We start from the raw sequence: 27,325 nt of genomic DNA on the forward strand, positions 1-27,325 counted from the left end.
GCCAACATTTATAATTCCTTTTGGAGTTACTTCCAGTCCTGAATACTTCCATGGTTAACCTAATAGGATTGAACTATGCACGGGCTTCTGGTTAAAATACCAGTCATACAGCGATGATACCATTATTGGGATTTGAAACACCTTGGTGGTTTTGAACACATGGCCTTCTCACCTCCACAGCTGCTCCAAGGTGCAGACTAAAATGTTTGTCTACATGATCACAGAAGGACATTGACAAGTGCAATCTGCATATAATTTTGAATGCTCAACTGCAATGTTGATACTCAGTAATACTTGTCCCAATATTTCTCCAATATAATCATAAGTATGTGCTATAATTTTGTCCCAATATTATGTGGTGAATATATTATAAATTTTGTGCATCTAAACTGCAGGTTCAAGATTATTTAATTTTTTTTGCAGATGCAATATTCTCAGTTATATGCAAGTAAACATATTTATTCAATTATTGATACAAGGGCTAGAAATTGTATAGCTTTCAGGATGGACTAATTAATAATTTATTCTGGTTTATTTATATATATATATACCTCAAATTATTTTTGCTGATTTGACTGTCCATGTTTATTCCATATTCATCTCACACCTCACGAAAGTGTGTAATCCATTCTGTTTTCAGTTGTAGTTGGAGATTAGCTACAATAGAAAATAAAGTAGATTTAAAAGTTAAATAGCTTCCTGGCGGTAAGTAATAAGACAATGCAGTTCCACATATATTAAAAAATACACACACACGCACATGTGCATAGATGTACTAATGACCAAAGGCATACTTGTTCTTTTGTCTTTCAGGCTGAAATTGTCAAGAGACTTAATGCCATTTGTGCTCAGGTCATTCCTTTCTTGTCTCAGGAGGTAAGTTCTGCTTTATGCTGCAATTTTATTTTGATGCTGAGATTGTGGTTGGCGCTTGATGTTGAGGGAGTATTTTTGTTTTCTTGAGGCAATTTCCTTGTTTAACTCTGGACTACTGAAGAGTGCTAAAGATTTGACTTCTAAATTAATTTCCTCCCACTTGCTTTAAAATCTTAATAATAAAAATGCAATTCTGTAGTGGAACTTCAGGCCAACATTAGTGTGAAACTATTTATTTTAAAATATCTATTGCTTTCAATGTTGCAACTATATAGATGGCAGAACAGTGTATAATTTTGGAATTTACGGAAAGATCTTGCATGTACATTCCTTCATCTTTTTTGAAAATGGTGACTTCTGATGGAATGGGTGCTTAAAAAGAATCTGTTTGGCTTTAGGTCACATATAACCCTGGACAATGGTGTCAAGTGGACAATTTGCACAGTATCCTTGAGCCCAGACTTTGTCACTTAAATACTCACTTCCATCATGTAAAATTTACAAGCAGGGATTGGATTGCTCTATAGTTGAGCAAAGCGTTGATGATTAAGTGGCCACTTGATACCAAAGATCCAAAACAAAAACTTAAATAGGATTTATAATATAATTTATATTGCCAGATAGCATGAAAATGAACTGGAAGTTTAAAGGTGCAGCATTATAATAATTTGTATTTTTTATTCTTAGTTCCTTTTACTTCATAATTTGATTTGTTCACCATATCTTGCCATTTAAGGGGCAGGCTAAAGATAAGAGTACTTGTATTTTCATGGATGCTTCAGCAGAATATTCTCAATAATATGTGCCAATGTGCCACTGAGTCTGATGTTTTAGTTGGAAGTCTGAATTTAAATACCTGGATCTACTGTATATACTGACCAGATTTCATTAAACCATAAAGGCTAGTAGATATTTTTGTTAACGTGCTACACTGGATTTTCTTACCAGTCTTTGTGAATTTATAGAAAGTACATTGTTAAGAAGGTACTATATACAATCTATCAGTTGCTTCTTTAAAAAAGCTATTCAGCAATCATAGATATGGAATACAATTTTGCAAAGTTTCATAAGTTTAATTTTTATCCTGGTTTTCATAACCTATTATTGCATTTCTTGCCTATATTTGCCAAGTTATTTGTAGATTAATTTCAGCTTTTTAAGATGTATTAAAAGTGACAAATTGTAGGTTTTAGTTGTTGATTTGCAACCAATTTGTAACGTTTCCTTTCAATCACAATTTGTCTTTTGACTTGAGCGTTGAAAAGATTAGTTTATCAAAACCTTTTGTTAGTGAGCCCTTCAAAGGGATTGGATTGAGCAGTTAAATATGCTCTGTGAATAGTACATAAGGCACTGACCAGTGAGGTTTTTCACTCTTGTGTTTAAGGAGGATGTAATTCTACAGAATGCAAATGAAACTGACATTATTTGCTTTCTGAAATTCACTTTCAGCACCAACAGCAAGTGGTGCAGGCAGTGGAACGGGCCAAGCAAGTGACCATGGCTGAGCTAAACGCCATCATCGGGGTACGTGGTCTTCAAAGTCTGCCCCTTACAGTGTGTATATCCATTTTATTACTCTCCTCACCACTGCTGGAGCCAGTTTAACATTTAAAATGAGGGAGATCGGATGTAAAGGGATCCATTATTTTGAATTCAAACTTTAATTTGAAAGTACAGGCATAAATTATTGCTCAATTCAATCTAGCTATTGCGGTTGAATATCGGGTGTGGATTCAGGTCTCTGTCCACATTAAAATGGAAAAAAAGTCAATAAAATGTGAATAATTAGGGGGCGTACCTACTTACTATTTTATCCAAATATTGTCATTCATACGAATATTTAAAATGCGAGTTTCTCTGATGTCAAATGGAACTATTGAAATATTGTGTGCTTTAGGCAAATCATTATGTTGCTTGGCAGAGGAAGTAAAGAGCTCAATTTGGTTTGGTTTCCCAAAATGCAAAATAATTGTTTGGATTATTATTTACCATTATGATTTCTGTATATGATATATTAAAAGAAGACTGCAAGTAAAGAATTCTTACCTAAAATGTAATCTTTCCTGGTATAATGTGTGCGAATCCGGTAGGATTTAGGTCATTGTGATTTATACACTTAAAATGTGTATTTATTCCATGATTGGATTTTATAGTCACCAAAAGTATTAACCATAAAAAATAAAAAGCTTGAGCTAATTTAATAAAAGCTATTTTTGCACTTTGCTCCAGGTGTAGTAAATAATCTTGTTCCTTCTGGCAAAGTACACAACTTACCATCCATCATTCTTTGCTGTGTTGAAGATGTTTGCATCTGTACCATTGCTTTAATTGCTCATAAGTGATCATTGAAAGCATTACCTCAAAATTTAGTGCTGGTTATCATTGCATCAGATTTGCACACCTTGTGGTAATATTGTAAACTTTCGAAGTGCAGGAACTTAAATGATTGAGGGTGATTGCAATTTCTGAAGCGATTATTATGAATGTGCTAGAACCTGCTAAAAGGGTTCCTAAAGTCACTGAAAAGAAAAATCTCATTCCATGAAATAATTGCAAGAAAATAATAAATGATTATCCTCCAACACAGAATCTTTGAATTTCAACATTTTATTACTGGTTTAAAACTAAGAAATATTGTCCTGTGCATTTCAATTGCCTTTTTGCTTTTAAGTGTTTTTTCATCTGCAGGGATCTTGTGTAAACAGCTCTGAGCCAAATGGCTACTGCTGCTTCTATTTCTAGTTCTTATGTTTAGTTATAGCAGGGACATTGGCCAGCAACCCTTTCATGAATTCTCTGGAGTGCTTTACTGAGGAATCAACAAATAGCAGTCAATGATTTACACCACTTTCCTAAGAATTCAGTTAGGGTTAGGTTATAGATCTGGAGAGCACTGTGTATTTTTCAGTCTTTTTTTTGAAATAAGATTAAGGTTTTTATCCAGTGGTTATTTTCTTAATCAGTAATCATTGAAAAATAATAATTTTAAAGGGTTGGGGTTGACTCCTGATTCAAAGGATAAATTATTGTTCAGTGTATGATGATTTTTTTTCATTGAAGCACCAACTTGTTAACTGCACGACAAATAAAGGAAGAGCAAACACGAGGAAATCTGCAGATGCTGGAAATTCAAACAATAAAAAAATGCTGGTAGAACACAGCAGGCTAGGCAGCATCTATAGGGAGAAGTGCTGTCGACGTTTCGGGCCGAGACCCTTCATCAGGACAGAATGCAAATGTCCTGACGAAGGGTCTCGGCCGGAAACATCGACAGCACTTCTCCCTATAGATGCTGCCTAGCCTGCTGTGTTCTAAATAAAGGAAGAGCATTTTTTCCATTCCACTCCTTTCAAATACTGCTGACTAATGTGATTTTAAATGCAATTATGTTGTAAATATCTGTATCTTTTCACCTCTGCATGTTTGATGCTGTTAGTTAATGGTCTGTCATACTAAAGAGCTGCTGTACACCCTGTTAAAGATCAAAATGAGACATAACCATCTCTGTAGAATCTCCTTCATTTATAACTGTAGCTGGTTCTGGCAAATACATTTTTAAAAATTTTAATTAACTTGTTATGTAGCATCTTTTTAGTTTTCTTTGTGTATGAAGTCTTATTGTTTTGTTAATTTTATCAGAAATACTTTGAAATGCTAATTATTCTAAGCGCTTTGATTAAAATTCAAATTGCCAAGTGAAGGGTCACTGAATAATCAATCTGAAATGCAGATAGTGCTTCATTTTTCTCCTCTTTTATAAAGGAGGAAATTGAAACCCACTGATCGCTAGTGATAGTAGCATTCGACATGGCTTGATTGTTAGTTGTTTTTTAATGGGCTGCTTTAAGCAGTGTTTGGAGCTTGGATGACCACATGGAAGATATTGGCAGTTAATTAGATGAGATAGAATAGAAGAGTGACCTTCATTTCTTGCTAATGACCTTTCACAAAGTAGGATGAATCTAAACCAGTCATGGAGAATTGTGAATTATGTTTGTTCTGTGCCTTTCATGCTTCATTTCTTTGTATGGTAGATGAATATACTATGCAGTTACATTTTATGATCCCTCAGGAATGGGGCATTTTGCATGTCAAACTCTACTTTATATATCGACATTGAGGACTTGTGTAGGCAAGTCTAATGGCTGCAGATTAATAATAAGAATTCATGTTTCATCCATTTATGATACCGTAGAAACCTTTTAAATGGAGAAAACTTTAGGCAAAGCTAAAATCGAACTGCTGGTAATTGAATGCTTGTTCTTAGACACAAGACTATGATTATGGAATCTTGTATGCTGACCTAAGGCTATATCCCATGAAATGGATATAGATCATATGCTCCTGTTACGCACCTTTGAATATATCAAATAGCAGAACAACAACCAATGACAACTATGAAGACCAGGAGTGTCCATGTGCAAAAACTGAAGTAGAATCATTTGCTGATCTAATGGCATCTAACATAATTCAGAAAAGACAACATAGTCTATTAAAAATCTTCTTAGTGCACTGGGAAAGCATAGTGCTTGGATTAAAGTCCTATCATCTATGTCATTTAAGAATTCTTGTAACAACTCCTTCAGCAATCAAAATCCTGGTTGATGGGGCTGAGCTAATTTGGGGATTAAATTCCTAGCAGAGTTCCCAATGATATAGCCAAGATGCTGTTGATACCCTTTATTAATTTTGAAGACATGTCTACCTCACAAGTGGGTGAATACTGAATGTTTTATTGATTGGCAGTGCCAAAGAATAGTGAAAAGGTGTGGCTAGAGAATATTAATGTATTGATTAGGCCCAGTCACAACAGCATTGCTAGTATTCTTTGAGAAGTAGTGCCCGCAAGCCTCTGACAACTAGACCTGAGCCCAAATTGGGGAGCTTGACCATGCGTCAGGTTTGGTATAAAATGGATTTGAAACAATAAGACCCAGAGGTTTAACTCCTCAGACTGGGGAAGAGTTCAGATTGGCCGTGGTCAAGTTGGATTTTAACTTTGTACTTCAGCATATTTCTAGTCTTTCAGTTTAAACCAGCTAGACTGCACCATAATCCTTTTGGATGTTCAATGATGAAACCACTACTAAGAGGTTTTCTTTGGCTTATGTCAATTAATTATTGGTTCTGAAGTGACCCTGCATACCATGACCATCATGGATGCTAATTTGCTTCCCATTTGGAGTGCATATTTTTGATGCAACTTGTACTGTCCTCCATTTTGAGGTGATCATCAGCATGTATTAGACTTGCATACTGGAAATCTGCACCATATGTGGATTATGATGCCAGCCACATTGCTCATTTGATGCCATTCCGCTCTAATTAGCCTCAACTTCAGGAGTTAATTTGTGTTCAAATTGTTTGTAGTCTAATCTGGTAAGAAGAAAGACATGTAGTCACCACTTCTGTTTCTTTTCTCAACTTTTCTGCCCTCTAGAATATTCCAGTAAATCATTTGTGAAGTATGTCACAATGAGATTGATGTAGCGGCTAATTCAGCTTTAGTGAGGACATCTTGTCAAAAATGTACCATGTGATGTAGCCAGAATTGTTAGTGCAGAGCAGAACCAGTTTGGTTAACGTCATCATCTCCGTTAAAATTCATGGCTCTGGCTTTTTTGTCCCTCTCCTATGTATGTAGAATTCATGTGCCTCTCCTAAATATGCAGCACTGGGTTGCTTAGGACTGTAGCCTTGCCAGAACGTTGAACACCACAGTGGAGCAGATGTTGATTGTTGATTCTACCTGTACTGCAATGTGGTTAGCTCTTAACTGCACCAGGACTGGAAGAATCTCCATTCACCCAATGTAGGCCTGGAGATGTGGTACATTTCAGTTGGACGGAAGAGGGTGGGTAACATAGCCTTTAAAGGAATATAGGAATGGAGAAATTGGCTGATCATGTTTTCCTCCGTAGATGCTGCCTGATTTGATGAGTTCCTCCGGTGCTTTGTGCTTTGCTTCGGATTCCAGCATTTGCAGTCTCTTGAGTCTCCATAGCAATGGAGAGACTTGGGGTGCATGTGCACAATCATGGAGAGTGGAAGGTTGTGGAAGTAGTCAAATGCATGTAAGATCTTGGGCTTTATTAATGAAGGCAATGCAGACACGAGGAAGTAATGATGAGTCTTTAGATACTGTAACTCCTGATTCAGCCACAGTGGATGCTGTGACCAGACGTCACCACATTTAGCAAGTTGGGCCTTTTAGAGTTATTGAACGGATTTACGAGGATGGTGCCAGAGAAGAGTGGTTATATTGTATTATTGCCTAAAGAACCCAGGATTGTACTCCTTTGGATGCAGGAAATTGCAAGGGGATCTCTGTGAGAGATATTTAAAATCAGTATGTGCATGGATAGTGTAAATAGAGAGAAACTGTTCACACCAGAAGGGGATCAAGAGAGAAACAGAGTGAAGACGATTAGCGAAAGTACATAAGGAAAGATTTTTAAATGCAGTGAATAGTTATAATCTGTAGTGGAGGCAAATTCTGTCGCAGTGCTCAAAAGGGAAGTAGAAAGTACTTCAAGGGAGCAAAATCTTGTGGGATTATGGAGTGAGTTGTTAGCTGGATTACTTCTGCAAGTACTTCAGTCTGACCATACTCAGAGCTTCATGATTGTTACCAGGAGGTAGTCAAGGTACATTCTCTTCAAATTTGAGCTGCTCCTACTCCTGTGTCTGTGTTAAGGTGTAATTTAGATACACAATGCTTCTATTCCTCATTGCCTCTAAGAATTAAGGCATCGGTGCTGCTCTGAAAAATGGACAAATCTTCTCCTACCCAAGTTCTCTCATCTCTTCTCATAAGCTTCTGGAATTACTTCATCATTTACTGCTGCCATAATGCATCTTAATATTTTTTAAGCACCACTTTGAAGCCTTGAATTGAACTGACAAAATTTGCCTTACTGGAGACATGTTAAAGCAATCAACAGCTAGTAGGTTGAATGTCCTTCCGTGACTGTTGATACATTTCTTGCGCCAGCTAGGCTCTCTTGATTGTAAACGGTGCATCAAAATTGGTTAACTCTCAGTTTCATTAATTAAGTGCTATAAAGTATAAATTAATACCATATCTTGTTATGCGGAAGTCTTTATTTTCAAAATAATATGACCTATAGGTTGATATAACTGTAGTAATAAAGTCTGAAAGTGCTTCCTAGATATTGAAGTGCTTTTTTTAAAGAATGTAGTTGTTATAATGTGGCAGGCAATTTACACACACAGCAGGTTATTCACACACGCATTAGTTCATTATTAATGGTTGTTTCACTTCACCTTTTGGTACAACAGTCAAACTTAGGCACCCATTTTAGCCTTACACTGTTGTGATCTAGCTGCAGATGGAAGATTTTAGGAAAACTATAATTTTGTTTCAGAATTTACTTTTTAAGTAATCTTTTTCAGTGAATTGTTCCCTGTAAAGCAATAATTTTATTGGGTAATGTCTGTATGTCTGATTGCATTGTGATTGGGAATGTCAAATTTGACAGCTTGAACTGTATTACTAAAAGCTATAGAAGGAAATTGATTAAAATGATGAGGCTTTGATGCTGACGAAGCAATTCAATTGGACCACGTCTCTCCTGCAGGTTAAGTAAGATATAGAATTAAACTTGAATGCTTTGAACCATCCTTTCTATTGATTGGAGGTAGAGTGCAATGAGGTGATTTAATTTTGTAAACATTGTTGGTAGTATCTGCTTGCTGGTATAAAAATTGCATGAACTTTACATTGTGAATATTACAAAGTGAATTCATTAAGATGAATTATACATTTCAAAATGCTTTATTTTGCATTACATTTTGGAGGTTCTGAGGCTATGCTTTAATCTTGAGTGCTCATGTAAAGATATTAATATAGGAAGTCATTTTAAAGTTTGATGTACTTTCATATTAATGCATATTAATTATTTATATCTGTTGGAATTATTTGACTTAAACCTTAATTTTTTCTAGACTGTTATGTGATCCACTTTAGTGGCTCATTTGAATATATTTTTGGAAGTGCTGAGATTGCAAGTCAGGAGAAATAATTAACAAAAGAAATCTTGTAGGAGGAAGCCCTACCTGTGTATTTGTATGTAAAACACAAAGGCATAAGCAAAAACCCACCCTAATGCTAATTTCACGAAGTTTATTGGCTCAAATTTATGAATCTAGAATTAACCACTTTGCCCCAGTCATAGACTGACCAGTATCCATCATTTATCCAATGATACAATAAATTGGGTAGTTCTTTGTTTTGATGCTGTCAACAAACAAGGGTTTAGGGAGGCTGGTTTGGAGAAATTTAAATTAGAATATACTATTCTTCTAGTGCATAATTTCAAAATGATTCCACTAGAAATCATCGACCTTAATATCAGGTTTCAAGATTTCATTGTCTGGCCCAGAAATAGTAGCTACTTTTGTGATCGGAGCTGTATTTTCCTGAGCCTGCAATGTATGAACTCGGCTGTTGAAGGTGATTGCCTTGACCTGTTGGTCTCCAGAGATGCATACTCGGCAGGTTTTGTGTTTGATATCCTATCAGTTGTTCATTTCTCTGAGCTGCTGTTCGATGCCTCAGTCACACGTTGAAGTTCTTAACTTGGGCATCGCAGTAATGTGATAAATGTTTATAACTTAGAAATCTGGATCGTGATCCATTTAGGTTTTTTTCTGCATCGGATGGTGTGATTACCTTTTCAAAATGAAAATATGGGACATGTGCCTTCTTTTTTTTAAAAATTAGGGGTGTGATCTAGCCAGCTATTTTTTTTTAAATACAACCTGTTATGGTCAACCCACTTGAAGACTTAAAGTACTGGATGCCCATTTTGTTGTAGGGATTAAAAATGCTGTATAGAAATTTCAGTTCTATTATATACAAATTAATTTTTACTATGTGCTTTCTCCATGAACTCTAATCTGGTGATACAGTGGCCAATAACCAGACTGCAAAGTTGGTAAGAGTGTGACCCCTTGGCTTTCCTTGGCCCAGTGTTGTCGGTTGGAACTGTGACATATTCAGTACTTGTGGGGAGGGTTTGTTGTGGGCCCACCCATAAGGTGAAGTTCAGATGTGGATGGCCCATGCTGTGGCAGATGGAGCTGACTCTCGAATGAAAGTTTGTAGTAGAGAAACTATTCAGTGTCCTTCTGAGATTATCCATTAGCATTGGCAGCTTGACACCGACCACAAGTACTGTCCAAAAGTGGCTCTGGAACAAATGCTATCACCAGCTCATTTGACAATGATATGGAGCCTGGATTGTTACATTAAGATTATGTCGTATAAATAGGGATGGGTGGGAACCCAAAGAACAAAGCAGAACCATTACATGCCACCAAAAACTGGGTAAACTCACATCCTCTGTATCTGGACATCATCCAAAATTATGATTGGCATCAATGATATATCACCTTTATTAGCATACTGTTTTAATGTAGAAGGTTATTTTAGCCCAGTTGTTATACAGTAAAACACACTCTGCCTCTATTCAAACAGTATCACCTTTCAAAATTGTTTTTCTGACTGGCTTTGAAACCTGGGTAAGAGGACCTAATCCTACTTAGGTTTGTGTACCTTGTTAGAACTTGCTGAATCAGAGCTCTTGGTGTCTTTTTTCATTTAGCCAAGCAAGAAATCACCAACAAGCTTATGTGGAAGTGGTCAGCACGGTAATAAAAGAAACCCGACCTCAAGAAGATAGAGGTCCCTAGGTCATACCTGCGGCTTAGATGAATAGGACTTTGATAATGCTGAATATGGATCACTCACAGGAAAAGCTAAATAAATTTATACCTTAGTATGCAGTTTTTTTTTCATCTCATCCACCAACATTTCTTTGTGTGTGTGTGTGTCTTCTTCAAATTTCATGAATGTTTTAGCTTCCCAAATTTCTACACATCCTAATCGGGATCCTAACCTTGTTTGCTTAAATTAAGCCATCTCTATCAGCACATGCCTTCTTTTCCTATATTGTTTACTGTTCTTGTCACCTCTATTCTTGGCCCTTTTCTATTCTTATTTGCAAGCTTCTGTTACCAACATTATCACAAATCACAGTATCAGTTTCTATATGTATGCTGATGTTTCCCCATCTTTACCTTTCCTTCTTGGCACCTCCACATGGTCTAAAGCGTCAGACAGTAAGGATCAGGCGGACTGAAACCACTGGATTGAGTTCCAATCACGAACACCATTCCCTCCTCTAATTCGATCTTGCACCCTGGCTGTTAACTGAAATTGAACTGATTTACTGCAGTCTTCATTGTTTTAAAAAAAAATCTTGAGGACTCAGTGTCAATTTAAAATTTAAGCCAAGTTGTTCAATTCTTAATATTCCAGTTTTGGAAGAGTTATTGCTGCCTATTTCTGTCTTGGGAACATTTACTAACTCTGTTCAATACTGAAATCCTCACCCACACGTTTGATAGCTGTGTCCACTGAGTAAACTCCTCTAAAACTCTTACTTGCCTGCTTACTCTTACCAGATCCCATTAGCCTTCACTTCTTGTACTCCATCACTTGTACCATCCTTCTGATGGATCTTTCCAGACCATTTCTGAGGTCCAATTCTGTAGCTTTATACATTATTTGCATTTCTCTACCACTGGCCCTTGAGTAGCTATGCCTTCAGTTGCCAAGGTCTTTTGTAATGAATGTTTTCTCTAAACATCAATGCACACTGATCTTTCCTGCATCAATATCTTCCTCAAAACAAGCTAATATCTTTTTTTGTTGTATGTCCTAAAATTTATGGAGCATTGACCTCTTAAGACTGATCAAAGTTGTTAGCCCTATAAGTGTAAATGTAATGGTAGTAGTGTAACATTTTCACTGCAAGTTATCCCAAGGTCTTGTGATATCAAAGTAATTATAAATTGTGAAACATGAGCATACTATTCCAAAATTGAAATTGCTTTTTTTCAAATGGGACTTCAGACATATTTTCTTGGACAATTTGAAGCTGTGATGTGTAGTGCAATGGTTAAGTGGACTAATAATCTTGTAAGATGACTTTAAAAATTCACAGTGTTATCTAGGGAAATTAAAACCATTAATAAAATGATTTGGGAATATCAAAAAGTTAGCTGCAGAACTGGTGACTGTTCTAAAAGCTCATCTAATTTAGCAACGTCCTTTAGGAAAGCAAGTCCTCAATCAGATTGGGGTAAAATGGTTCAGATTAATTACCTTTTCTATTTCCTTCAAATTAATTTTGTTGTTAGTTTGCCAAAAAAAACTATTTTTTAGGTGTAAATACTGATTTAGTCATTGTATGAGAAGACGGTTATTGTCTGCAAATTCAGTAGCCTAAATAATGTACATCATAAACTACAGATTAAGTATTGTTTCCTACTAAGTCAAGTGGAAGCCATTTTAATGGAAGGTTTGTACAAAGTAAATGGCTGCTGTCCTATCTGAGAATGTTTAGTTACAATTCTCTGAAAAGGATTGTAGTTGAGATTGCTACAATCAATCCTGAAAATTGATACTATGACCCTGCGCTCCAAAGGGAGCCACTATTGTCGGCTGTTAGAACTGAAGTGACGTGAAACCTAGTACGTGTGTCTGGGATGTGCTAAGCATCAGGGGGAGTTGCATTTGCAACTGGACTCCAAAAGGATCCTCAATTGGAGTGCATCCCCATCTCCAGAGGCCGATAACAGCCAGCTGTATATGGTAGGCCCTCTATCCAGCTCAGGATTGTGCGGAGATAACAGGAGGAAATACTGAGCAATGGTCAGGTACAGAACGATATGACTCAATGTGCCTTTTTGATATAACAGCTATCAGTTCAAATTAATCGTGATTTTTGACCAGAAGAAAAATGTTCACTGTCACTAATAATCACATATGGTACCCCACTATATCAGTCACTTGGATTCCTTTATTTTTCCCCCACTTTTCAAAAATTCCAGGAATTGGAGCTGATCAGATGCACGATATCCAATGCTGCTTTGTCGTTCGCAATAGTGGCAAGATTGATCTGTATGTCTTACCTCAATTTTAAAAGTTAATGTATTTGCAAAGGGATGATTAAAGTTTTATATGTTGGAAGCTTTAATGTAGGCTGCAGATCTAAATCAAACTTATTTTACTTTTCTAAACATGGAGTAAAATTAGCGTTCTGCCAAGCCAATCATTCACATTAATTGCATAATCACTGAGCAAGTCAGGAAGAGACTAATTTGTCTAGTGCCTAGACATGAGAATGTATATTGCTTCTAATCTGTCTAATGTGTCCTGTCCAAATGATCAACATCGCCCATATTGAAATGTTATGGAAGTGGAAACTCCAGGCATGAGCTACTGATCCTAGGCATTATACAGTTCAAGCAGTCTGAAGTAGTGGGGGAAATAATGCTCAGTTGTACAAAGTGGCTGTGGAAAGCAGGAAGAGAACTGTTATAGTATCTTGTGTTGACATGGTTCTGACGCTACACATGCACTTGGTGTAAGAATAAGATATTAACCATTGGAATCAAACCAGCTGTTTGACCAAATGGAATTCCAGTCATGGAAGTTCTTTAAAGCTGGCAGCTTCAAAGTTTGAAACACTTTGCAGGAATGGTTATTGACTGTACTTCCCTTTACATTTTTTAAGCTTGAAAGTTTTCATACAATATAGATGTAAGTACATAAGAAGTTAAGGTTTTTCATTCAGTCTTATTAATAACATTTTCTAGTAGCTTTTGAATGTTTCTCCAAGCAGTACATGCTCGTATGCCATGTCTTCCTCTTGTACTAGGATTTGTATTCTTGACCAGATAGCTGGTAACATGAGGTCACAAATTTTAGAAAATGTTGGCTGCAGCAAAGAGGAATAAGAACTTTCCTTTACATAATGAAGCTGCCATGATCTGGATTGCATCTATTGAAAGGGAACAGTACTTAAAGCTGTTGTTTTATAAAGGACAGGGCAGTAGGGAGAGGGCACTAGGGAATCTCTTTCAATAGTTTAGTCTTTGGTATAGGATCATGTCATGAATTGAAAAACTTGGTATACATAAGAATTTCTTTTTGGTTTACTTCCTTTGTTTATGTGTGGCTTTCATCAGTTATCATTCACTGAAGCCCTTTTACATAAGGTATTCTTCAAGCCCTGCAGGAATAGAGATGACCCTTTCATTACTGTATAGGTCATGGAAGTACTTTCATAGTTGTAATGAGTAAAAAGGGAATTATTATATCATGAATTACTCTGGAGCTACTCTGCTTAAAGTGGATTGAGTCAACATGAAATCTCAGGCTATTTTATTAATATTAATAAATTAGCTGATCTTGCTTTGGTCATTATAATTGGCCTCCGTCTCTTATGAATAGTATAGCGAATGAAATTGGGGTTGGGGTTCCATTTTGCATTTGTGAACTCTGCTAGAAGAGTGTGTGTGTGTGTGTGTGTGTGTGTGTGTGTGTGTGTGTGTGCCCTTGCCCTCTTCTATCAAGGGCAACTTGTGATCTATTCCATCTTCAAAAGTTTCAAAGGTACATTTAATGTCAGAGAAATGTATACAATATACATCCTGAAATACTTTTTCTTTGCAAATATCCACAAAGAACAGAGGAGTGCCCCAAAGAGTGAATGACAGTTAAATGTTAGAAGCCCAAAGTCTCCCCCCCCACACAGAAGCAGCAGAGTATCTCCCCCCTCCACCAGCAGAAAAGCATTGGCGCTCCCCACCGTGCACTCAAGTGTGCAGCAAAGCATCCATAAAGACACAGACCTGCAGTACCCCAAAAACTACTCGTACACGCAGTAATTTGACATACCAATAAGGGAAAAAAGTTATTCCCATTTCACAGCGAGAGGGGAGAAATAACAAACAACTCACTGATTTATGATGTTAAAAGTCTGTTGCGTTGTTCTGTGCCCAAGGAACTGGGGTCACTGGGCACATGGCCAGCAGCCAGCCTATTGTTTTGAACTTGTTGCTGTCTCCCACAACACCAGTTTCCTGCAGCGACACCAACTTCAATTCCACCTGCCTCCAGAGTCATGAAATCCCAGAACCCGGAAGGCACACTAGTCTTCTAGGCAGCGTCCTTGGCATATTGAATAGCGGCCGGTCGTGAGACTCCGAGAGCGGCTCCCATTCCCGCAAAGAACGGAAGTCAGTGTGTAACTCCAGGTCAGGGTCTTCAAAAGAACCCTGAAAGAGAAGAATAGAGATATTAAAGGTAGAAATAAAGCTGTTTCCGAAGATGCAAGCAGAGGAGTAGCCATTTGGTGCCATCGTTCTCCTAAGCTCCTCCTCCTTTTTCAAAGTTTGTATATACTTACTATATCATGGAGTCATGCCAACCTTTAGAAATGTGTTCTTTTTTTTCTAACTTGCACCAACTCTTCAACTGCTGATACCCTATTACATTCAGATTGTAACCATATTACATTCAGATTGAACTTTTCTAATGCTTTTCTTAACTGACCTTTCTCCTGCAGTCTTCACAAATTTAATCCAATTTAAACTATTCTATCTGTATTCCAATATGTGCAAATCCCATTAAAATTTATACTCAGTCATCTCTGCTGGCTCACAGTTCAACAACAACTTGCTTTTTAAAATTCACTTCCTTTTGTTCTAGTTTGTTAATAACCCCATTCTTCCTCAATCTCTAAATAAGTTCTACAAGGCTGTAATCTTTCTAATTCTCTAACAAACCCTCCTTCCACTATAACGTTTGTGGGTGAGCATCTGTCAACCAGATCATTAGCTCCAGAACTCCATAGTTATGGCTATACCTAAGGCATCACGTAAACTAATGTGTCTTCCCTCTAATTGTTGGACTGGTAATGTTTCTAAAATGTTGGGAAAGGAGGTGCACTATTTTGGAGGCAAAAATGGAAGCTGTATTTGAGATTAACCCATGAGGCATCTTCTATGAAGTTTTAGAAAAATATGCTGAATTAAGCAAAATACTTAGCTTAGAAGTATTTGCAGGACAATTATGAGAAAAAATTATTTTACTTTGTATTATTTTTTTAATCTTTGCCATAGCACACAGAGAAGAGAAGGTTTCAATGCTGGCTATTGGTGAGTTGAGAAATATTAATACAAAAAATAATAACAAACCATGATCTTTTCAAAATTGGATACTTACACCATCACATTCAGAGCAAGAAAAGCTGCTATAAAGAACAGTTTCTTTCAGTTCCTCTGGTTTGTTGTTATGTCTGTCCATTTCTGGCCATTTTAAATTTTGTTTTCTTTTTCATGCTTTTTATCCTATTAAGAAACATGAAGAATTATTATTCACACATTTTCAGAATTAGTTGAGGATCAGTTATAGATGATGATTTCCCAACAACAGTTATATTTTTGCTGCGTAACTTTGTCAGAGTTGCATCAGGTAGAATGTTAGCAGTAAATAAGAAAGAGATTTCTGTAGAAATCCAGAGTAACACACACAAAATGGTGGTTGAACTCAGCAGGTTAGACAGCATCAATGGAGAGGCATAAAGAGCCGACATTTCGAGCCGAGACCCTTCATTGGGAACAATAATAGCAGTGGTGTGTGTGCAGAGTCTGATAAATTGCTCAGTTATCTCGTGTGTGAAGGGTCATACATATTTGTGAATGGAAAAACAAAGTTAGAAGTATAGACAGTTTTGTATGTGTATATCATAGGAAAAGACAAGTGAAATGGAACTAACTGAATGCTTTTGATTTGATTTATTTTGCTTTCCTTCATTACTTAAATGAATCTCCTGATTGTGGCATTTAATTTCTGAACCTCATTCTTCAATGGCTCTTCTGTCCATAATGAATTTCTTATATTCTGTCATTGTAACAGGTGTTCCCTTTTGAAGTTGATTGCCTTCATTTCCCTTCTTTTTGTAAACAAAGTATTAATAATGGTTGATGACGGCTCCTGATCAATAAAGAACAGGTTGTAAGGATAGCACCAGAACACACAAGCTCTAACGGTGGTTGGAAAACAGGATCTGTTTGGCTTTAGGAAGGAATAGTGAATTCATGAGAGTTTAAATTGAAGAAAATGGAAATTGGGCATTCCTCTGTTGAATTGAGTGTTGATAGTTTTTGCAGACAGTATGGTAAAGGAATTTCAGAAAATAATCTTTGGTATACTCTTGACATGGACAAAGATGATGTGTTGAATTCTGAGGGAATCTTGCGCTGCTATCAGACAGCTGTATTGAAGCCGAGGGCAAGGAAGGTCTTGGACCTGAGCAGGGTTTTTTGGGATTAGGGAAAGATTTTGTTCGGGGCCTCATGTATCACTTAAATTCTTGAAGAATATCGGTGGATTTCAGGGTGTTGTAAGTTCTACCCAGAGAGTTTAATCTAGATGCAGTATCTCAAGGCCACTCAGGACAGACGTAAAGTGAGTTAAGACTCTTTAAAATCCCCTTCCCTAGAAGATGGTGGATGTAGATCAGTGACTATTTTCAAGGTTGAGACTGGTGTGTTTTTGTATGAAATAGAAAGATGAGGAAATTGAGCATACAGTGTATTCACCTCCCCTCCTCCCTTGAATATTTTCATGTTTTATTGGTTTACAACCTTGAATCACAGTGGATTCGATTTGGGGTTTTTTGACACTGATCAACAAGAAAAAGACTGTAGTGTCAAAGTGTAACTATCTCTACAAAGTGATCTAAATTAATTACAACTGTAAAACATGAAATAATTGATTGCATAAGTATTCACCCCCTTCAAATCTGTATTTAGTAGATGCACCTTTGGCAACAATTATAGACTGGATTCTGTGTAGATAGCTCTCTATCTACTTTGCACATTTGGACACTGCAATTTTTCCCCATTCTTCTTTACAAAACTGCTCAAGCTCTGTCAGGTTGCATGGGGATCATGAGAGAACAGTCCTTTTTAAGTCTGGCCATAAATTTTCAATTGGATTGAGGTCTGGACTCTGACTTGGCCACTCCAGGACGTTAACTTTGTTTCTAAGCCATTCCTGTGCAGCTTTGGCTTTATGCTTGGGGTCATTGTCTTGCTAGAAAACAAATCTTTTCCTGAGTTGCAGATTTCTTGTGGAGTGCATCAGGTTTTCCTCTAGGATTTCTCTGTATTTTGCTGCATTCATTTTACCCTCTCGGCTGGCTGGTGATGTACGCAGGGGTCACCAACCTTTTTTGCACTGCGGACTGGTTTAATATTATTGCAGACCGGCCAGCGGGGTGGGGGGGGGTGGGGGGGTGTGGGGGAGATATTAATCACCACCGGAGTATAGGTGATAAGTCAACTATAAGTCACTTATAAGTGGCTAATAGACTCAATTTCATTTCTAAAAGGGTTTATCTAATTAATTTAATATTAAATACACAGCGCATATTTTCCTCGCATGAATATAATTGACTTATCACTATAAGTCACTTATAAGTCAGTAGCATCATAACATTTTAAGTAACATTTGGATATTAAACACACAGCGCATATTTTCCTCATATGAACATATCAAATCACTGCAACACACCATTATCGCTGTATCAGTGGGAGCCCTGGGCTTGTTTCCCTGCAACAAGACAGTCCCAAGGGGGAGGGGGAGGGGAGACAGCGATACTCGAAGGGGGTTCCTTACGTCCAGTCTATTCCGCAATTTAGTTTACGTGGCTCTGAACACTTGCTTCTGTCCCGCTTGCTCATGTTTTTTCCGCTCAAAAAACTCAACGGGTTTGTCTTTAAGTGCAGGGTGCTTGGACTCAAGGTACTGTTACGCCTGTGGTCCCCTCCTTTTTGAGAATTTCAGGATCGCTATTGATTCGGGTCAGGAGACCCAGGAAATGAGAGAGAGACACGCAGATTCCTCAATGTTTGGAATGTGTCCTCGGCCTCCGAGAGACAAAGCCACGGTTAACGGCCATTATCTCTTGGAGACGGAGTTGTGTATTGAATACTGTACGATTCATCGAAGCCCCCAGGCAATGAACCAAGGGGGGGGGGGTTGGTGGAGGGATTGCATCATCCCACCCTGATTGACATCTGAGACCCTGTGAGTCAGGATAAAAGAGGGTCTGGGGAACAGCCCCTTCAGACGCACCAAAAGAAATGCTAGAACTCCTGTAACAGCGTAATAGCGAAAGCTGGTGGAAAAGCCCACGTGCGTCCTTTTCCATTTGCCTCAGAATTGGTGGGTCTTGCCACAGAAGGATGGCTTTAGCTAACAACAAAGGGGAAATCAGCCCCAACGACTCTCGAAGGATTGACATCATAAAAGGAATGGGCAAGTTAAACATCCGTCTTTCTCTCCAACCAAAAAGCTGCAGCTTGAATGAACTTGAGTGTCTTTTATATTTCCATCAGACAATACATTATCCCCTAGACAACGATAGAGCTATTTCTTATTGATTATTATTATACCGCGCTTTTAGATTTAGTATTGACGACGTATATTATCTGTATGTTTGCATTGATATTATTTTTGTGTATTTTTATCAATAAATACTGTTAAAAATAGTTCCATCAGACTTCAACGGACCTCTCTATCTTTGCTGGTAAGTGACCCAGTTACAGGGTACGTAACTGTACTGAAGCAGTTTTGAGGGCTTCATTGCCTCATTAGACAGCCTCTGGGCCCAAACTCCAGCCTCCTGCCCACCTGCTGCCAGATGCCTTGACCAGGTGTGGCTGGTTGTGGGTGTGGTGAGAGGACAAGGTAAGGGCTGGAGGTCCCCGTGCTGGGGTCGCAGCGGTTGCAGTCCGAAGAGAGCGAGCGACTGACCAAGTGAGGAGTGCAACAGGGCATGTTCCAGCCCCCTTTGTAGGTAGGTGGGATTTATCGGCCAACTAAAGTTTGGCTTGAGGGATGACTTTCAGTAGATGGCAGCGAAGTAGCTGCTCTGCTACTTATGAAACCCTAAGCCCGAATTAGGTCATCTGGGAATATTTTGGCACTGGGTTCCCCACGAACATTTGGTGTGGCAAACGGGTTTGGAGGTGGTGCCCATCTGTCCTTGCTCCGGGCCAGTAGCAATGGCACTTCTCGCCAGCCACGTGAGGCGGCTGGTTACCTGAGGCCAACCAGTGATCGCTGGCGCGAGGGTGTCACTGCGTTTAGGCGACTGATGACCTTGCATGCATTCAAATTCAACAGTGGGCATGAGAGGGAATGAGGAAAGGAGCTGCTGACTCATATCGCCAAATTATATCGTTTCCTCACGTGCTTTGCGGCCCGGTGGTTGGAGACCACTGGTGTAGTGGCATCAGAGCTGGACTTCAGAGCAAAGTCTCCCGAGTTCAAATCCAGTCGGCTCCCTTACATGCTTTCCATCCGTGCTGGGTTGAGCGTCAAGCTAGCAATTTGGTGTCGTAAAAATAAGAGAGCCTGCTAAAAAAACGCCGTCATGATGGCGTCCCGATGACTCCACTCGGAGTTGAGGGCTTTCTTCTTCTTTACCCTCTACCTTCACAAGCCTTCCAGCACCTGCTGCAGTGAAGCATCCCCACAGCACGATGCAGCCACCACCATGCTTCATGGTAATGATGGTGTGGTTTCGATGATGTGCAGTGTTAGGCTTATGCCAAAGATAGGGTTTAGGCTAATGGCCAAAAAGCTCAATTTTGGTTTAATCAGACCATAGAACCACCCTTCAGAGTTGCCCACATGCCTTTGGGTAAACTCCATCCTAGACTTCATGTGAGCTTTGTTCAACAGCAGCTTTCTTTTTGCCACACTCTCATAAAAGCTGTTGACTGGTGAAGTAGCTGGGCAGCAGTTGTTGTATGTGCAGTCTCTCCCATCTCACCTACTGAAGCAACTTATCTTGGTAGCCTCTCTTACTAGTTCCCTTCTTTTTCAGTATTTTTATTAGTTTCTGCATGGAGGGATACAGAGTACAAGAAGAGAGTTACAATCACAAAACCTTGTATTCATGAAATTAAATTAAATCATAATATTGAAATATAATAATCTTGTTATACAAGAAAAAAAATCTAAACCCATTACCAAAGTCAGAGCTGCTAGGAGATGCAAGAAAAAAGGGGAAAAAACCCTTATCATATAATAACATACATTATTAGCCACCATCTGTATTTTTACAACAAATCAAAGGTTTTGAAAATAACTCAGAAATGGTCCCCACAATGTATAAAAGTCTTGGCTAGATTCAAAAACTGAACAACAAATCTTCTCTATATTTAAGCATGACATAACATCCCATAACCATTGAGCATGAGTAGGCGAAAGAGCATCCTTCCATTTAATCAAGAGCACTCTCCTAGCTATAAGAGAAATAAAAGTCAAAATATGCAAATTGGGTGTCTCCAAGATGAAGTCTTTTCCTCCAACAATACCAAATAATTCAGTCACAGGATTAGACTTACTATTTACCTTGAGAAGTACCGAAAGAGTTTGGAATACTTCCTTCCAGTATCTTTCAAGGCTCGGACATGTCCAAAACATGTGAATTAATGAAACTTCTCCATTATTACATCTATCGCAGAAAGGAGCAATATCTGAATAAAAATGAGATAGCTTATCGTTAGACATGTGAGCTCTATGAACCATTTTGAACTGTAAAAGGGAATGATGGGCACATAACAATGAAGTGTTAACCAATTAAAAAATGTCATTCCAAGTTTCCTCAGAGATTGAAGTCTGTAAATCTTGTTCCCAAAGAATGAGTTTCTCATTCCTAGCAACATACCATAAATATTGGATATTGAACCATCATAAAAAGGTTTCAAATTAAAAACTACATCTATTAAGTGCTCATAGGAACTTACAGGAAATGTATATAGTTGAGAACGCAGAAAGTCTCTAATTTGGAAATAACGAAAAAAGTGAGTTTTGGGTAAACTGTACTTAGCTGACATTTGCTCAAACGAGAGGAGACTTCCTCCAACAAACAGATCCTGGAAGCATTTAATACCCAATCTATCCCTTTCTTTAAAAACTGAATCGGTCATCGAAGGTTTAAAAAAATAGAACAAATGGGTTTAGACAAAGAAAATCTCAATAGACCAAAGTATTTTCTAACTTATACCCAGATCCTCAAAGTATGTTTAACTACCAAATTTTCAGTTAGTTTACTAAAAAATAAAGGAAGTGAGGATCCAAGAAGAGAAATAATAGAAAATTTATTAAGAGTTAGCTTCTAAAGAAACCCATATCGGACAGTCCTCATGGTTAATATAATATGTTCAAGGCGTAAGATATCATATGTTGACTGCTCAATAATAAAACCTAAAATTTGGTAAAGGTAAACCTCCATTCTTAGATTTTTGAAGATGAACTTTACTTAGTCAAAAATGTTTGTTTTTCCATATATAGGAAGATATAATAGAATCGGGAGAATCAAAGAAAAGACTTAGGAATGAAAACAGGTAATGCCTGAAAAAGGTATTTAAGTTTAAGTAAAATGTTCATTTTAATAGAGTTGATTCAGCCAATCAAGGATAACGAAAAAGGTGACCTGTTTGATAGTGTCCTTTTTACAAAATTCAGTAAGGTAAGAAAATTTTCATTCCCTTCTTGCACGGTCACTCAGTTTTTGCGGATGGCCTGCTCAAGGCAGATTTATAGCTGTGCCATATTCTTTCAATTTCTTGACTGACTTAACTGTACCCCAAGGGATATTCAGTGACTTGGAAATTTTCTTGTATCCATCTCCTGACTTGTGCTTTTCAATAACTTTTTTGTGGAGTTGGTTCTTTTGTCTTCATTGTGTAGTGTTTGCCAGGGTAATGACTCACCAGCAGTTGGACCATCCAGATACAGGTGTATTTTTACTACAATCAATTGAAACATCTTGACTGCACACTGGTCTCCAAAAACAGATCTCCATTTAACTAATTATGTGACTTTGAAAACCAGTTGGCTGCACCAGTGATGATTTGGTATGTCATATCAAAGGGGATAAATTCTCAGGCAATCAATTAATTTGTGTTTTATATTTGTAATTAATTTAGATCACTTTGTAGTAAAGTGATCTGTTTTCACTTTGACATAAAAGAGTCTTTTTCAGTTGATTGGTGTAAAAAAAAAAGCCAAATGAAATCCACTGAAATTAAATGTTGTAATACAATAAAACTTGAAAACTTCCAAGGGAGGCTGATTACTTTTTTATATAAGTACTGTAAATGCTGCCAGTGGAACAGGCTTTGAAGGACTGCACAATTTCCACCTGTGCTTGTTCCTTATGTTACATCAAATACTTTGCAGTTCATATTTAAATCTTGGATTCTGTTAGAGTTCAAAGTGGCATTGTGTGGACTGAAATACAGATATGGCTAACTTGGCAGTATGCCTTCACCAAATGGACAAATGATGAGCAGCTATGTGGCTGAATCCATGACCTTTGCACTGGAGGTCAGAAAGCACTGTATGCATTAATAGTCATTTCTTAGCGGATGAACAGAAACTTGATTCTGTAGGGGAGAATCTTTGATTAATAAAAAAGGAATCACAAGTTGTTTGTCTTTGGCATGATACTGGATGGATTTCCTTTGGAGTTGACTGCTTTATAGTTATATTTGACTTATTATTTTGGTCTATTGACTATTAATCTGAATGTGTGTTATTCTTAAGTGAGGCAGTCCGATTTTATATATGAATTGTTTTGTAGATTCTGTGGATCTTTTTGTGACAGTATTAGAATGTTGGTCTCTTTGGGAGTTCAGGAATGATGATGAATCAATACTATCTCTGCCTCATGATCTCTGAAAATGATCTTTTCTCAGTTGAGGGAATAAGCTAGCTTTGGAGTATGGAAATAGAGAAAGATATTGTCACTCCCTGCTGTGCCTGCTTTCTCTTTTCTAGCATGTGCTTTTGGTTGTGTTTGCTACCCCCCCCCCCCCCCCCCATGACTCTCAATTCCCTAATGTGGATATAAATCGCAAAGTTATTGACAGGTATAGCAGAGCTACAGTCTTGTTACTGAATTAGTAATCTCAATAGTCTAATAATACAAGCTCTGACAGTTTGAGAATTCGAATTCATTTTTGCTTTAAATCTGGAAATAAGATGACATCGGCTGAGAAAATAGATTATAAGACAGAGGATTGATACAGGAAAAACCCATCTGGTTGATTGAGATACTTAGAAGAGATCACTTGCCATTTCTGTCTGTTCTGTTCTCTGTGTGACTTCAGTGCCACATAAATATGATTTGTAATTTTAAGTGCTCTCCGGTGGTTTGGTAATCCTCTCAGTCACATTAAGTTGTATATCCATCCTCTCAGGGCAACTGGAGATGGGCAATAAATGACAAACTGGCCACATCCTAAAATGTGGGATGGCTGCAGAATTGATTGCCTAAAAATTAGATCACATCATGCCACATCATATTTTTCTGCAGAAAGTGACCTCATTTTGAAAGCCAAACCCAAATGAAAGTCACATTGTGGAATTTTGAAACTGTGAGCATGATTCTTGGCTGTCCTGTCTGTCTCCTATTGTAATCAGTTATATGTAATAAACATTCAGCTATCTCTTAGAAGGTTTTTTGCTTTGTTTTGGTGTTTCCAGGCCATTCCTAGAGAAACAAGGTTTTCTAAATGAAGGGTCTCAACCCAAAACATCGACTTCCTATTCTCCTCCACAAATGTTGTCCGAGCCACTAAGTTCTCCTCCTTCACTTTCTTGTGCTTTCTAATACAAGGCCTGCTCTTGGATTGCAAAAGATAAATTTTTCCGAATCTGTCTTGGTTCAGCAACTTGTGGAGCTCCCTTTCAGGCTTTTTAAGTGTCTGCTCTCTTGATCCCTTTCTGTTCCACCCATTAATGTAGTCACAATGTTTAACTCTGGGCTTATCTACCCGCCTTCGGTTTTGACAGACAAAATTCCACAATCAAGGGAGTAATTGTCATGTTGTATAGCAGGTGTTAAACATGCCTATATAACTGCCATTGAATTTCTAGACATCACACACAAAATGCTGGAGGAAGTCAGCAGATCAGATAGCATCTATGGAAGTGAATAACCATTCGAGGTTTTGGGCTGAAATGCTTCAACAGGAATGGAAAGGAAGGGGAAATATACTAGAATAAAAAGGTGAGGGAGTGGAAGGGGGTCAAGCAAGAAGATGATAGGTGATGCCAGGTGAATAGAAAGGCAAAGGGTTGTAGAAGCAGGTATCTAATAGGAGAGAAGAGTGGACCATGGGAGAAAGGGAGGAAGGAAGGGTACCAAAGGAAGATGATAGGCATCTCCAGGTGCTTATTGGATTCCATAGATGCTGCCTGACCGGCTGAGGTTCTCCAAGATTTTGTGCGTGTTGCTCTAGATTTTCAGCATCTGAAGAATCTCTTGTGTCTATAAATTTGTAGGTAAGCTGAAAAGAGAGCTTCAAGACAGAAATTACCTTCATTGGTATTTTTCATTTTAGATAAGGGCCATGAATAGAAAGCTGTGATGGATGAAGCTATGCTTACATCAAGTAACTAGAAGAAATTGGGTTCTAAAGGTACTTGCTTAATAGACTTGATTAGAAAGAAAGTTATAATAAATGTTTGAGGCTGTTTCATTCATAGCTGGAGTATTTTGTCTAAGTTTAGTAACTATGTATTACATCAAGTCAATGTAAATTATTTATTTTCTGCAAATATTCAGTCAATGATTATCAAGTTAACATACATGCATATTTTCTTAACCTTTGTAATGTCCTTAGTTGCAAGCATATATCAGTTATACTCAAACCTTCCATTCTGCTTAATTTCATGTTTGTGGTACCGCCTGTCCAATGTTCTGCCCACCAGTGGTTGTGTCTGAGAATGTCTAGCTGCTATGAGTTGCAGCCGGCTAGCTAGAAGCAAATGGTCCAATTCCAGATTAAAGAAGTCATCACTTAAGGGACAAACTGTGGCCGCCTCCAGCACATCCTTGAGTGTGTTGGTTGAAGCAATGTATTTCATTGGATGATTCCAGTACGTGTGATAAATAAGTCTGAATTTTGAACCTTGAAACGGAGTAATTCCACATTTGGACAAGAGCTGCAAGCATCTGTGAACAGCAGTGCTCATGCACTGAGCAGGACTTCATGAGCTGCTTAGTATCTTGTCAATTCCCAAGTCAAGCAAGTCAATACCAGTACCCTGTAACTACAGCTATGATGTGAAAAATTCCTCATTGGCATCCTTGTGTATGCACACGTGGGATACTTTAGAACTCGTCACTTTATGACCCCCATTTCAAGCACCCAACCCCAAATATGAGCTCATGGTATCTTTTCTGGAACATATGAAAGTCTCAATATCCCTCTCTGCTACATTCCACTCCCGTCTCAGGGCAACATCTGCCACAGGTGGTCTGGCACTCACACAGACTGAGACTGGAAAATCATCTCACGTGCCAGCTGTTGCCTTGCATCCAATTTGGCTCAAAATATCACCGTTAGCAGTTTATGGTCCTTACCAGAGTACAAAGCCTGTCAGCTATAAACTTTTGAAGTCAAAGTGGTAGCTATAGTTTCTTTTCCAGTTTGTGTATACTTTTCTCACTGAGAGGAGTGTATGCAATTAGCACTGCATGTCCCATTTTGAATACGTAGATGATAGCCGACTTTCCCCATAGCTGGAAGCATCACACATTGTCAATAACATTGTGAGTTGTAATGAGTCAGGAAAGATTAACCTCTAAGCTTTGCACTGCATGACTCAAGTCCATCATTACCCCTTGCCCTAGAGCTGAGTCCCCCTTTGTATAAGGTCTTGTAAAAAAAACCACTTCTGAGTAATGCTTGAGGCATTCCCTGGAAATAGTGATACTGATTAACATTAGTTAGCTCGCCATCATTCTAACTGCCTCAGCTTTCTGCTTGATAAGTCTCTTCCTATAATGATCAATTTTAAAAGCATAATAATTGACCTGGCTGCAAAACTGCAGACTTGATCTGTTTTAACTATATAATGTGGTTGCCACAATTGACCCAACAAGTAGAATCCTCTAGTCTTCTGGTCCTCTTGCTTTGTCTCTGATCTCAAGGATCTGCTGTTGCTGTCTTGTACACTGATGCAGGGTTTTGTGAATAAAACATGCAAAAGTCACTTTATGTGCTTCACAAAAGCCACAGCTGTACTTCCATTACGAACAAACCAAATGCAGTCATCTTACGCTGATGTCATTACATCAGATATGGTCCCTTAAAGTGAACACAACTTAATGATAGTGTTTTTGAATTGTATGGAACAGTTTCTATTATGAACATTGTGTGTCATTTGCCACCCATTGCATTAACCTATAGAGCCATCCCCAGCCGTCACCCCACAGAATTCCCTGAAGCTCATATGAGCTGCCTGGCTTGGGTGCTGTGTGCCTTGGTTGGAGTAGAACAGGTGCTTCTGGCTCATCAAGGGGTGTGCTGATAAGCACATGGTCATATCATGATGCAGGGAATATAGTAGTGGAACCATCCAGGTCTTGCTGGGGCAGTTTAAGATGATCTACAAAAAGCATTCAGGTGTAACCTTCCTATCTACAATAAAAGTCTTTTTACCCCATTCCAAAATGCAGAACAGGCTATT

The 27,325-nt window shown here is 38.1% G+C and overlaps 1 protein-coding gene across 8 annotated transcripts in view; it reads left to right on the forward strand.

Moving 5' to 3' along the window:
- LOC132394075 (transducin-like enhancer protein 4) overlaps positions 1-27,325 on the forward strand; it is a 149,280-nt gene that overhangs the window by 51,777 nt on the left and 70,178 nt on the right. For 2 of the 8 annotated variants that reach the window (XM_059969774.1, XM_059969775.1), the window contains exons 5-7: positions 814-876; positions 2,329-2,403; positions 15,880-15,915. In XM_059969774.1, the coding sequence (XP_059825757.1) occupies positions 814-876; positions 2,329-2,403; positions 15,880-15,915 (174 nt within the window). Of the gene's footprint in view, positions 1-813; positions 877-2,328; positions 2,434-15,879; positions 15,916-27,325 lie in introns of all 8 variants that reach the window. The other 6 variants (XM_059969776.1, XM_059969777.1, XM_059969778.1 and 3 more) reach the window with 4 other exon arrangements.

The sequence above is a fragment of the Hypanus sabinus genome, chromosome 5, assembly GCF_030144855.1.
Source record: "Hypanus sabinus isolate sHypSab1 chromosome 5, sHypSab1.hap1, whole genome shotgun sequence".
Taxonomy (NCBI): domain Eukaryota; kingdom Metazoa; phylum Chordata; class Chondrichthyes; order Myliobatiformes; family Dasyatidae; genus Hypanus; species Hypanus sabinus.